The sequence below is a fragment of the Prosopis cineraria genome, unplaced genomic scaffold, assembly GCF_029017545.1.
Source record: "Prosopis cineraria cultivar Desert tree isolate PC_DT_omini unplaced genomic scaffold, ASM2901754v1 PC10, whole genome shotgun sequence".
NCBI lineage: Eukaryota > Viridiplantae > Streptophyta > Magnoliopsida > Fabales > Fabaceae > Prosopis > Prosopis cineraria.
This window is the reverse complement of record NW_026555341.1, coordinates 36,608,100-36,620,506: the sequence shown is the minus strand read 5'-3', so window position 1 is coordinate 36,620,506 and position 12,407 is coordinate 36,608,100. Positions and strand designations below refer to the sequence as shown.

Here is a 12,407-nt window from a genome sequence, read left to right as displayed (position 1 = left end):
TTTGGTAGGTTTAACTCCTTCAAACAGGTCATAAGAAAATCCCAGTACACTCTGTAATAGGCTTTCTCAAGATCAATTTTTGTAGTCATAAAGCTTGTCTTAGTTGTCATATTGTGCATAGAGTGAATAATTTCTTAGGCTACAATAATATTATCCATACTATGTCTCTTGCGAACAAAACTGTATTGATTAGGGGAGATAACCTGGGGTAAAAAGTTCTTTAGATGATCCGCAGCAATCTTCATAATAATCTTATAGATGACATTGCACAAACTAATAGGATGAAGATCCCCGAAGGATTCCGGAGTCTCTTTCTTTAGGATAAGCACAAGCAGAGTTTTATTAACTTCCTCAATCCTTCTGGGATTCTCAACAATTTCCTAAACAAATTTGATCATAGTCCTACTAATGGTTGCCCATTGGTTTTAAAAAATAAAGCATTAAAACCATTCAGCCCCGAGCCTTGAGGGCCATATTAAAAATCACATCCTTAATTTCTTCATCATTAGCAGGTTTGCCGCAAAGGCAAAGAAAAATATCGTCTACATTGGGATAAGAAATAGAGCAATCAAGAGGTGGATGATAACTAACCTTACCAACGAAAAGATTAGAGAAGTAAGAAGTGGCAGTCAGCTTAATTTCATCAGTATCATAAATCTAATCTCCTTGTTCATTACAAATGGCATTAATCTTATTGATCTTACATTGTTTGTTTGCATTTGAGTGAAAGAGTTTGGTATTACCATCCCCATGCAAGTTCCACTCAACTCTAGCTTTTTATGCCCATAAAAGAGATTCCTAGATTAAAATTTCTTCAAGATCCTTCCAAAGAGAGAGTTGTAATTCCTCAAGTATACTTACGTCTCCTCCATGATTAAATGCTTGAACAATATCATCCAGATGTCTCATGATCTACTTCTTTCATGCATTAATATTCCCAAAGGTTGTTTTATTTCACCTTGAGCAAGCACCTACAAAACTTAAAAATATTCGAGTACCAATCTAGATCTTCCTTCCATTCATGTCTAACATAATCATCAAAGTGATCGTGAAGGACCTAAGAGGCAATAAGATGAAAAGGTCAATTTTTTCTCCTCGACCCTTCACTAACATTGAGATTAAGAAGAAGAGGCCTGTGATCAGATTTAAAGTGTGGGAGGTGTGTCACTGTAGCATTAGGAAATAAGGAAACCCAGCTTTCATTGCAAATGAATCAGTCAAGTCTAGCCGCTGTGTCCCCACAAGACCACATGAGGCATAGGCCACTAAAGTCTAAATCAATTAAGTCAATCCCATCAAACCAATCAATAAAAGCCCTATCACTAGATAATCTGCGACGAGCTTGAGATTGACATTCATGATCATAGAAGGTAGCATTAAAATCTCCTCTAACAATCTAGGGTCCAGGATAGGAGGCATGTATTCTTGTTAGATCATGCCAAAGACCATTATGAATGAAAGGGTTAGGCCATTATGAATGAAAGGGTTAGGGCTGGCGTAAATCACCATAAGAAACTAATAAGTACCTGTTATCTCCTCAATGCAAAGATGAATAAATTGGAAGTTAGATTTTAAACCATGAATCTTCTTCCCATAAGCATTCCAAAGACACCAAATTCCACTGCTATAATTGTCGATATCCATAACCTCACTGTATTGAAATCCCAAAGACACTACTCTTCTTGCTACAATATCCATATTGAAGCGAGTTTCAAGAATAGCTAAGAAGTCAACCTTATAATGAGACTTCATCTCCTGGACCAGAGAAGAAAAGGTCTTACTGCTAGTCCCTCTTGAATTTCAAAGTTATATAATCTTAAAACTAGTTGGGGTTGTTGGTGGGAATTATCCTCTCTCATACTTAAGTCATTTTCCATGATTGCATCATTTGTAGTCATAGATTTAGTTAAAGGGTGTTCATCCATGGTTCCACGTCATTAATTTTTCCTCATGAAGGTAAGTCACCTTCAGGTGTTCGACTAATGTCTGCTAGCCTATTCAGTGTGGCAGCTGTATGAATTACATCTATAAACACAAAGTTACTAATAGTACCGCTAGCTCCTGGATCTAAATTATTGTTGAAAGGCAGTGGCCGACATTGAAGTACATTAAAGGTGTTGGAAGTCAAGATGGGCTTAAAACTTGAGAGGCCACCATGTGTTTCTTTTTGTTTCTCTCAATAGTGCCCATGTGATTCTCCTTCCCTTTCATTTTGGGTTTATTTGAATTTTCCCTCTTTTCTCCAACCATGGTCCAATCAGATTTATTTAGCTCCAAATCTTGACTAAACGCACATTGACTAAGGTCTTCCTTTTTGTTTTTATCCCCTTCCTTCACCCTGAAAATATCCTTCCCATGTAATCCTCTATTATTATCTTGAATCAAAGTAGCTCTGTGTAGATTTTTTGACAGTATATCACGTATCGATTTTTACTTGTTCTTCAGCCTACCTTTTTGCTCCAATCCCTTAGATTTCTCCTTGTTTAAACTGCTTCAAAAATCATGTGAACAATCATACTCAGCCCCCATTCATTGCTGCCACCGGATCTGTCATCGCAAACTGTGTCCACCATCGTGTTTGCACCCCTTTCCATACCATCTTTATTGAACTGACATTTATCTGTTGTATCAGCATGCAACATAGACTTTGTGGGATCATGAACCTGCTATTCATCCGTATTATCAGAGCAGTGGTCTCTTGTGTGGTCGTATTTCCCATATAAGAAGCAAATCATGTGGAGACCCTCATATGCCATGGGTCTACCTTCACCACACCAGTCAAAAAGTGGGAGTAATGGCTTCTGCAAATCAATCTCAACAAAAAGCCGAGCAAATCCTCCTTTATCATATATTGAAGTAACCTATCAACCCGAATAATTCTTCCTATCATATTACTAATTCTTTTAAGTAACTCATCATTGTAAAGTTCTAATAGTAGATCTATTAGTCTAACCCATATAGCAATTTTGCATTGTGTATCCACTTTCCAGCGATTGAAATTAGGCCGTCGTTTCTGCACCAAGAGATAGTGGTCATCAATCATCCATGGGCTCTCTTGAAATGCATAATCTCGATCCTCCTTGTTCACAAAAGAGATAGTGAAATAACCATTGCTTATCGGAACAACCTTGATCTCCCCTTGAGTCTTCCACATGCAAATAATTTTGTCTCATATGAAATGCTTCAGAAAATCAACCCCCAACAATTTCACAATCACAGAGTTCATCCATGGCTTACACTAAGATGCATATTCTTTAGCTGTGGCATGAAGTTTAGGCCATTTACCCTCATGACAGTCATCTTCATGTGATTCGTCCTCATCAGACCTATCATTCTTCTGAGCAACTTCCTCCTTTGAATTTCTCTTTAAAAAGTAAGCTTTCCACCTGTTAACGATATCATTTTCTTCATCATGTTTGACTAGGAAACTAGCACCCCCGACAGCAAGAAGTTTATCTTTGTAGGATATAGGCACTGGACATCGGTGAGTAGTAGCCTGATCTTAACTCGAAGACTTCAAAAACTTATCTTTTTCCTTTGTTGAACAGCCGAAAATGAACTCTATGGGCAAAGACTCTAGACCTTTATCTCTCTCTTTTCCATCACCTCGGACACCAACGTTTTCACCCCTACAATCGCCTCTGATTGCCTCTCACATCACCTTGTGTTCCAGCTATTTTGAAACACAGTTATTACGTTTTGCCTGTTATCATGTCGAAATTCAATTGCTGAATATCAGCGTCAAAGGTCCAGCATGCACACACGTGTTTGTGGGGGATTATAGTGTTAGCACATCAAAAGTCGCACATGAGATAAATTATTATTGAATATAATTTGGCTAAACACTAATGTGTAATTTCTAAAGATCTTGTAAAATTTGCATCTTCTTCCAAAAATTTGTATTCTTCCCTTGCATTCAATGAATGGGATAAATAAGTGGAATGAAAAAAAGTTGTTCCATCCATTCTATTTATATGTGCGCGATGGTTAGCTAATATAGCTTTTGTTTCCATCAAGGAGTAAATTGGAGAAGCCATTTCTTAAAGAACACGAAGCAAAAGTTGATCTCAAGCCATTCATTCAGTGTACATAGTTTTTCCCTGAGTGGAATATAGTTATCATATTCATTAAAAAAATGCAATTGCTTAATATTCACATTTGTTTACTCAATGCACAGAATTTTATAAAGGATTTATTACTGCTAAACTTTAGTATGAAGGAACATAAAAATTAAAACTAGGATGAAGGATTAAGGTAATTTAATTGACTATTACTCCTCCAGTCCAGTATATAAGTCACTTTCTAAAAGCATAATTTGGTCCACTTTATTAATCATTTGTTGATAGGATTGTTTTATTTTAAATTAAAATTCTTAAATTACCCTTAAAAAATAAGAGAGAGAAAGACAGAAAAAATAATATTATATGATTGATCTACTTTTTGCTTTTTATTTGAGGGTTATGTTTGAAATTTTATTTATTTTAATTCCTTATACTTTTATTGTATTAATATTGATGAGATTGATAAAAATAACTTATAAATAGGATCGGAGGGAATATAATCAATATAAAATCTCTCAATAATGCCTTAAAATGAAAGTTGGGTGCTGCACAAATTACGAGGACAATCTTTAAAAAATGAGATTGTGCAGTTTTTAGTTAAAAAAAGTATTAAATTTAATTAAATAAATGTGATTTTTAAAAAATCTTTACTTTTAAATAATTGAATCAATATAATTTTAAAATCTTTATTTCTAAAAAATTAAATTATAGAATTTTAAAAAATATTTATTGTTAAAGAGTTACTATATTTTGCCAAGATCACCCTGTTCTAGTCTCTGAATTTGCGATTTCCAAGAAAGATGAGATCATTATCATGCTTCAGGTTTTTTTTTTTTTTGAGCCAAACATGCTTCAGGTTTCTAGGCATTAGTTTAGTTCAGTTTTTTTTTATTTTCTTGTTATAAAAAATAACTTTTTCTCAAATAATATATTTTTATTAATAATTGTTAAATACAATTTGAGATGTTATAAGAAAAATTGTAATATGAGATTTGATTAAGGATAATTTAATGTTAACCGTTAGTATCTCTCTCTGTCTCTCTGTGAAAACATCGTAAGTTTGAATCCAAAAAAATGGTTAGGTCAGGGGTAATTTTTTTTTTTAAAGGGACAACTTAATATTTTTAAATTTATATTTTGAGATTCGGTCTGTCTAAATAATTATTATTTCTAAGTTACTCTCCAATAAATATTAATTTTTTTAATTTTCCCATTTTAGAATTACGGATCTCCGACTTCACTACAGAAGCGTGAAAACAGAAACACCCTGTAACATCGACCGCAATGGAAAAGGAAAAAAAAAAAAAGAATTTCGTGAAATTCCACTTTGATTGATGGAGTTGTATTAAAAATAACTTTTAGGGGCGAAGATCACCGCTTTCGCTGATCTTGGAAGATTTCCTTCACTCTCGCTACCTTTCTTAGTAGTAAGCCATCTTGCTTCTTGTCATGAGATTCTGAGAACGTGTTGGAAAGTCGCTGACCTCTTTTTTGGAGAATTGTAGAATGTAGCATGCTTTAAGGCTTGGTATACCTTGGCAATCAAATTTTCTGAATTTCTTGAGTGCTTTGTTGTTTCGCGCAGTTCCTTTTTTGTTTCTTTCGACCGCGAAAATGGATCCATCTACAGTTCTGTTTAACCAGCTCAAGGTTTGAAGCGATCTGCTTCTTTTTTGTTTTCCTCAGCAATATTTGTTTAAGCATTTTGCGAGTTATGCTAATAATGCATGTTTTATTATTTAATTTCCTTTGCATCTGTTACTACAGGGTGCAAACCCATTCTTTCTGCTAGCGGGTCCCAATGTGATTGAATCTGAGGAGCACATTCTACGAATGGCTAAGCATATTAAGAATATCACATCGAAGTACGTTATTCCTAGCTTCCTACTTCTAACTTCTTTTGTGGGCTACTGGCAACATACGTCTCTTTCTCGTTCTTTTTTGTTTTGTGAGCCATAAAGTTTATCTGGCACTGCTGTACTAATATTTGTCTCCTCCATAAGCTAAATTAGTTCGCTCTGTACTTCAACTTCCATAGCCTGAATTTATTTGAAATGTCCTATCTGCTTCTCTCAGCTTGCTGTTTGCCTACTTTAGTCATGTAAAAATGTAATTTTTGTGAAATGTCAAAAAAATATAAAGTCAAGTTGGCTTACGAGATATATTTTTGTACGTGTGGGCGTCTAACATGATCTAGAGTATATAACTGCCAGAGTTGGAGTACCATTGGTTTTCAAGTCAAGCTTTGATAAAGCCAATCGGACATCATCAAAATCATTTCGTGGCCCAGGCATGGCTGAAGGATTGAAGGTTCAGAACTCTGCCACTTTTAATTGCACCATTGTAGTTTTGTTTCTTGAGCAAGTAGGATGTTCTATTTCGTTAATGATTCTGGAGTTTTAATAAAAGCATTAATTATAGATACGTAAAAAAGGAAGGAGTAATTGATATCTTACCAGATAATTTTGGCTGGATGTTGCACATGCCGACCTTGTGGTAGGAACCTGGGTAATCTTTTCTCAGCCCCTTGTAAGGTTCAGAAAGTTATGCCATGGGAGTGCTGTTCTGGTTTGGATGTCACCTCTTGCATTGTTAACTACATCATGGAAAAGGCTACTGTACAAATGCTACGAAATTTAGGAGGATTATTCATTTTTAATGGTAATTATGATAAAATATTTACATAAAAAGGAATTATGACTTTGAATATCTTCTAGCACAACTATTGTGACATGGCTAGAGTGCCATTTTTCTTTGACATGAAAATTGCATCATGGTAGTAAAATTGTTAAAACCACCGAATTTTGATCTTGATGAAGGCAAATTACGGCTCATGCTTAGACCAACTTGTTTTGAGCTTTTGCTGGCACTAATTTTGCTATGCTTTATTTTCAAGCTAACCCAAAGATTTGATTGTCTACATTTCTCATTATTTTCTACAGATACTTGAGAAGGTCAAAATAGCCTATGACATTCCTATTGTGACAGATGTGCATGAGACTATCCAGGTAATGTATGTGCTTATATCCAAACACAACTGTTCTGCCTGTTTGAATGTTTGGAACATATTTCAAATTTTTTAGCATTTTTGCTTGGATTAAGTCCCTTGTTCCATATTCCTGTTGTGATGAAGTTCATTCAAATTATCTGTCATTTTGATAGGGTATCTTATGCAGTATCAGTGATGCCAATTATGATACACGGATTGATGTATAATGTCATCATAATGTCGAATTTATGGTTTTAAATTTGGGAGTTCCGGGTTTATATGTTTAGGTCTTTACAAATTTGCCAGACTTCAGCCAGCAATCTGCAAATTTGTAAATCAGTTACATTTTTCAGTGGCACTAAAAAATTCAAAACACAATAAATGGTCATGATCTATGACCAAAATACTAGATAAAATTCTATACCTTTTGAAAGCGATGTGATTGGATGAAATTTACTTGGAAGAACAAGGCAAGAAACCGGGGTAGTGTTTTCTGATTTTAGATAAGCTTAGGAGTTCAGAGTAACAGATGTTTTAGCAGGCTGCGGTTTAGCTACCCATCCTTATTTCAATTATTATTTTGGCTGTTGAGCGCCCTTATGCATTGCATATTTGTGGGACTTCATGTATGTATCTGGATGGCCAAAGAAATTGATCTATCTGCATATATAACTTTAAAGAAAAAATTTGGTTTAGATGATTAATTGTCTTGTAAAGCTTGATTTGACTTTGCTATCTTTCCCTTTCTATTTGGCTTTTATCCCTCCAAACTTGTAATTAAATTGGCTAGCAATGTTTTATTGTTAAATTCTTGATATATTATTACTTTAATTTACTGAATTTATTGAATGGATGCTTCTGATACGTTCTCGTTGGAGGCGCATTTTATTGAATTTTAGAAAAATTATTTTTAACTTACTATTACTCATTACCTTTTCGTTTACCAGTGTGAACCAGTTGGCAGGGTTGCAGATGTTATTCAGATTCCAGCATTCCTATGTCGTCAAGTAAAATAATTTTTTCCCAATTCAGTTATCAGTACCTGTATAACTGACTGGCTTTTTTGGATGATAGATATCCTGATTTTATATAATTCTTTTATCTCCCCTCTTGACAGACAGATCTTTTAGTGGCAGCAGCCAAAACTGGAAAAATTGTCAACATCAAGAAAGGCCAGTTCTGTGCTCCTTCTGTAAGTATATTGTCCAACCTGATGTGTTAAAATTCTAATTGTTGTCTTGTCTATATATATATATATTTCATAAATATTAAATATGCAGGTCATGACAAATTCAGCTGAAAAAATTAGATTGGCTGGAAATCCAAATGTAATGGTTTGTGAGAGAGGAACTATGTTTGGTTACAGTAAGTTTATAGCATCTGTTTGAGCTCTTTATAATATGCCTTTGAGTTTGAACTGTGCTGATCTTGCATAACGATCAATATCCATATTACATGAGATGCTATAGTTCTTTCAGTATGCTAATTTATTGTAGTTTCACTGTAGTCTTGTGCTTGTTGAAGGTTCAAATTCAAGTTTTATTCTATGCCACCTGCTCTCCTCCCTGCCCTTTCTCCTGCGATACTTGGAATTTAGTTTTGCCGCAAGCAAGTTAGCTTCAATTAATGATAGGGTTTAAAAAAACCAAAATATATGAATCCTTTGCTTTGTTTTTGTAGATGATTTGATTGTCGACCCAAGAAACCTGGAGTGGATGCGAGAAGCTAATTGTCCTGTGGTAAGTAAATAATTCTAGTATGGCTGTCCTTAAAATATAGTGAGACTAGCTGCATCATTGTATTCTGTTCTATAAATGAAAGGCTTTAGGATATTCAGGGTAAAAGATATTCTTGCTTCTTCCTATCGATTTCTTAATAGCATTGCTCCCTGACCAATTAATGAAAGTACTATTAGTTTAAAAATGGAAGAATTATTGTAAACTCAGCCTAGAAGGTGATTTTAAAAATGGTAAATGTTTCTCTAATTAAATGCAAGGTTATGCCATCAAAAACTCGCATCTCTACCTTTTTTACCGCCTTAGGTGGAAGTTCTGCCATAGGTCCCTGAAAATGCTGATTTCTCTGACCTTACACAGCTACTGAAAGCTTGTACACGCAACTTTTCTTGAAGACCTTTTTTAATTTTTTTTTTTTTTTGCTGATGCAACTTTTTGACACAAGTGTTGTTCATATGCAAAGAACTTTATTGAAACTTTTTAAATAATTTTAAGACAAGCGTTGTTCAAATGCAAAGAATGTATTTTTTTGATGCATTACATAGGACCTATGTTATATCTACTGATATATGAATGAAAAACATAGAACATCTCTCTCGATTTATGACCTCAACTAAACATGGAATTTCCTATTCAATTTTCAAATCAATTGTGAAGAAAACCAGAATGTAGACGTTCATTTGTCTTTCTATGAAAATGAGACTAACTCCTTTTTGCGTTTATTATAGGTACTATTATTTTCAAAAGCTTTATTTTGTAAGCTAAATTTTAATTTTGGTGTATTTATTTCTTGGTGCTACCAGTTGAATAACAAAAATGCTGGAGAGGAAGAATGTAAAAAGGAAGTGAGGTTAATAGACTAGAGAGGACTTATGAAAGTAGAATTAAATGTAGACAGAAGAATATCTTTTCTTCTGCCTATCAACTGGTTACAGGAAGATTTCCTTGATTGATCTCTGATTTCTAGTCAGTGAGAACATAAATTGTTCAAATGATCCTTTGATCCTAGCTAGTTGATCAAATATCAATGCAGCAGTCCCCACTATGTCCATAAACCATTCTATTTCTCATTAAACTAATCATTAAAATATTTTTCTGCCTCAGGTAGCTGATATCACACATTCATTACAACAGCCTGCTGGAAAAAAGGTATACGTAGTATATTGTAATTCCCTTTTTTGTTTTGTACTAAATATGGTTCTACCTCTTCTTATTTTTTATATGTAGTACGTTATGCGGCAGATTATTCTAGCATGTGGTGTTTTTGACAGTTACGTAAGATAGAGATAACAAGAAGCCAAGCTCGAAGAACTACCTCCATTGTATATGTATCTTTAAAGGAGGACGCTCAATTAATCTCTATTTGTGTTTAACTTTTGAGGGAAAACATTATTTTGGTTTCACTATATCCTGATGTCAAAAATCCTTGTCCTACTTCCATTAGGTGCTGGAACAATATCAGTCGGAATCTTAATTTTTTTTGCTTACTTTCTTTGCTTTCCAATCCAGTAAGTCATTTTGTTGACCTATGAGCATATTTCATCTAGATAAGTGATTATATTTCTGCTTCTTTATACAGTTGGAAGGTGGAGGCGTTGCAAGTGGAGGCCTTCGAGAATTGATACCATGCATTGCAAGGACAGCGGTTGCTGTTGGAGTGGACGGGATTTTCATGGAGGTACAGTGAATACGCTAAAGCCAATATTGATATATATTAATTATACCATAAAATAATAGTTTTACCCAAAATATCTGGTATGGGACCCCTCTTGCTGTTCTGGTGTAGTTTGTGAAACTTTGATATGACGGAGAAACTGATTTGATAGTGTTTAACACTGTTTTCTACTTACGTATTGTGCACATAGAATATTTCAGGGTTACGCTACCATTTTAGTTTGTCTATCATTGAGATTCTAATATTTTTCCTCTGGTCTTTAGGTACATGATGATCCTCTGAATGCACCTGTTGATGGTCCAACACAATGGGTAAGTTTGGTTCTTATAATAATAATAATAATAATTTATATTTATAAACAATCCCTCTATGTTCATTTCTCTTTGGCTACTCTGTACATTTATATTTGAAAGGGGACCTTTGATGAATCATTTTTTAAAATTCCCTCGTATGACAGCCTTTGCGCCATTTGGAGGAGCTGCTGGAAGAACTTGTGGCTATCTCAGTAAGTCTGTCGGTTGAAATTTAATAAACTGTTATGAAAAGTGATGATTTTATATTGATAATAGTGTTAACCTTTGCAGCAGTGGATGATTTGCTATTCATGAACTTGAGTCTAATTGATGTAGAGAAACTGAGATTATGGAATCATTGTTAGTTTATTGATCGATATTCATGCTTATTTCTCTGTAATCCTCTCTGTTACGGCAAGAAATTTAGACAGATGAGAGAGAGAGAAATGAAGAAGACGGAGAAAAAAATGGAGTCTAGAGACAGAGAGAGGCAGAGATGAGGGGGAGAGTAAGGATAGCAATTTAAAAAATATTATAAATTCATCAGATTGGTCTGTGACTGTGTAGACAACCAGATATCTTGCTTGGCCTGCTTTTTACTGGACAAATGCTATTATATGTGAAATCAATTAATTTGCCCTGCTTTTTATTGGACTAGTGCAATTAGTTTGTGACTGTGCAGATATCTAATATCTTCCTACCCTGTTTTGATGACTGAATATTATTTATGATTAACTAAAAGAACAATTGCTATTAGGTTCTATTAGCTAGACGTTCTCTCAATACTCCGATTTTATGTTCCACTGTTCATATCCCATGTAGGTTCTTTTCAAATATGAACTGACTATTTTTGTTGTTAATATTTGGAATTTCGAATCTATATATTTGACTGATTATTCTTCGCTGTATTTTAGAGGGTAAGCAAAGGGAAACAAAAATTCAACATTGATCTCACGCCATACCGTGAATAAAAAGGCAGGCAATGTTTCATTTTCTACCTGTATTGAATGCTGGTGATAGTTTCTGTTTATGCTGTAATTTTCTAATCATTTCTTATCTATAGTTGATTACTCTCTGATGTAAATTTCAATTTGCAGGTAACAATGGCGTTTCCAGTCATGCTGAGTATGGTTTCTTGAGTACTGTTACTATTACTGTTCTTTTCAAGGTTCAAGGTTCAATGCGAAACCTTGAATCGTGTTCATTTTTCAACCTGCAAAAACTGATGTGAAATGTTATGTTTTGAAAATATTATCTGATGGTTCATTATTACTTCTTCCAGCCGCAAAGGACTTCTAATTGATATGTGAAGTCGGCAGATTTGGCTCTTCTTTATACAGGTTTTTTTTTTTTTTTGGGCCCCAGGGGGTGGGGGGATTCTGTAATACACAAAATAAAATCAATAATTGAAAAAATGATTTAATTGTCTGAAAGTTTCTTTCTATGAATTGAAATAAAAAAGAATTATTACTATCAAGTACTAATAATGAGTATATAATGTTTATACATATCCATTTTGCCTCCTACAATTATTATTATTATTTGGTTTTTTCCCCCCCTGGGATAGTAGAGTTACAACATGCTAAATATTTTTGCTCTCTTTTCAACAAACGTTTCCTAAGATTTCAAAGAAGACATTTCATTAGATGCTGA

The 12,407-nt window shown here is 34.2% G+C and overlaps 1 protein-coding gene across 4 annotated transcripts; it reads left to right on the top strand.

Annotated features, from left to right (window-relative positions):
• The first annotated feature begins 5,326 nt into the window (after positions 1-5,326).
• On the top strand, positions 5,327-12,026 carry LOC129321548 (2-dehydro-3-deoxyphosphooctonate aldolase). Of its 4 annotated transcripts, none has more exons than XM_054967345.1 (15): positions 5,331-5,488; positions 5,647-5,711; positions 5,829-5,926; positions 6,275-6,371; positions 7,004-7,069; positions 7,998-8,057; positions 8,168-8,242; positions 8,331-8,415; positions 8,731-8,789; positions 9,891-9,935; positions 10,366-10,464; positions 10,725-10,772; positions 10,919-10,966; positions 11,669-11,767; positions 11,852-12,026. In XM_054967345.1, the coding sequence occupies exons 2-14, from the start codon at positions 5,676-5,678 to the stop codon at positions 11,723-11,725; spliced, it is 873 nt and encodes a 290-aa protein (XP_054823320.1). In that variant the 5' UTR covers positions 5,331-5,488; positions 5,647-5,675; the 3' UTR covers positions 11,726-11,767; positions 11,852-12,026. The 4 variants fall into 4 exon arrangements, 3 of the variants coding, with proteins under 3 accessions (XP_054823320.1, XP_054823318.1, XP_054823319.1); XM_054967343.1 differs by having other exon boundaries at positions 5,332-5,488; positions 11,669-11,729; XM_054967344.1 differs by having other exon boundaries at positions 5,332-5,488; positions 11,669-11,733.
• The last annotated feature ends 381 nt before the right edge of the window (positions 12,027-12,407 follow it).

Bases quoted from the DNA above. Each gene is read 5' to 3' on its own strand.
- LOC129321548 (XM_054967345.1), top strand. From the start codon at position 5,676: ATGGATCCATCTACAGTTCTGTTTAACCAGCTCAAG. The intron at 5,927-6,274 runs GTACGTTATTCC...TATAACTGCCAG, and splicing joins ATTAAGAATATCACATCGAA to AGTTGGAGTACCATTGGTTT. The intron at 8,058-8,167 runs GTAAAATAATTT...CCCTCTTGACAG, and splicing joins CAGCATTCCTATGTCGTCAA to ACAGATCTTTTAGTGGCAGC.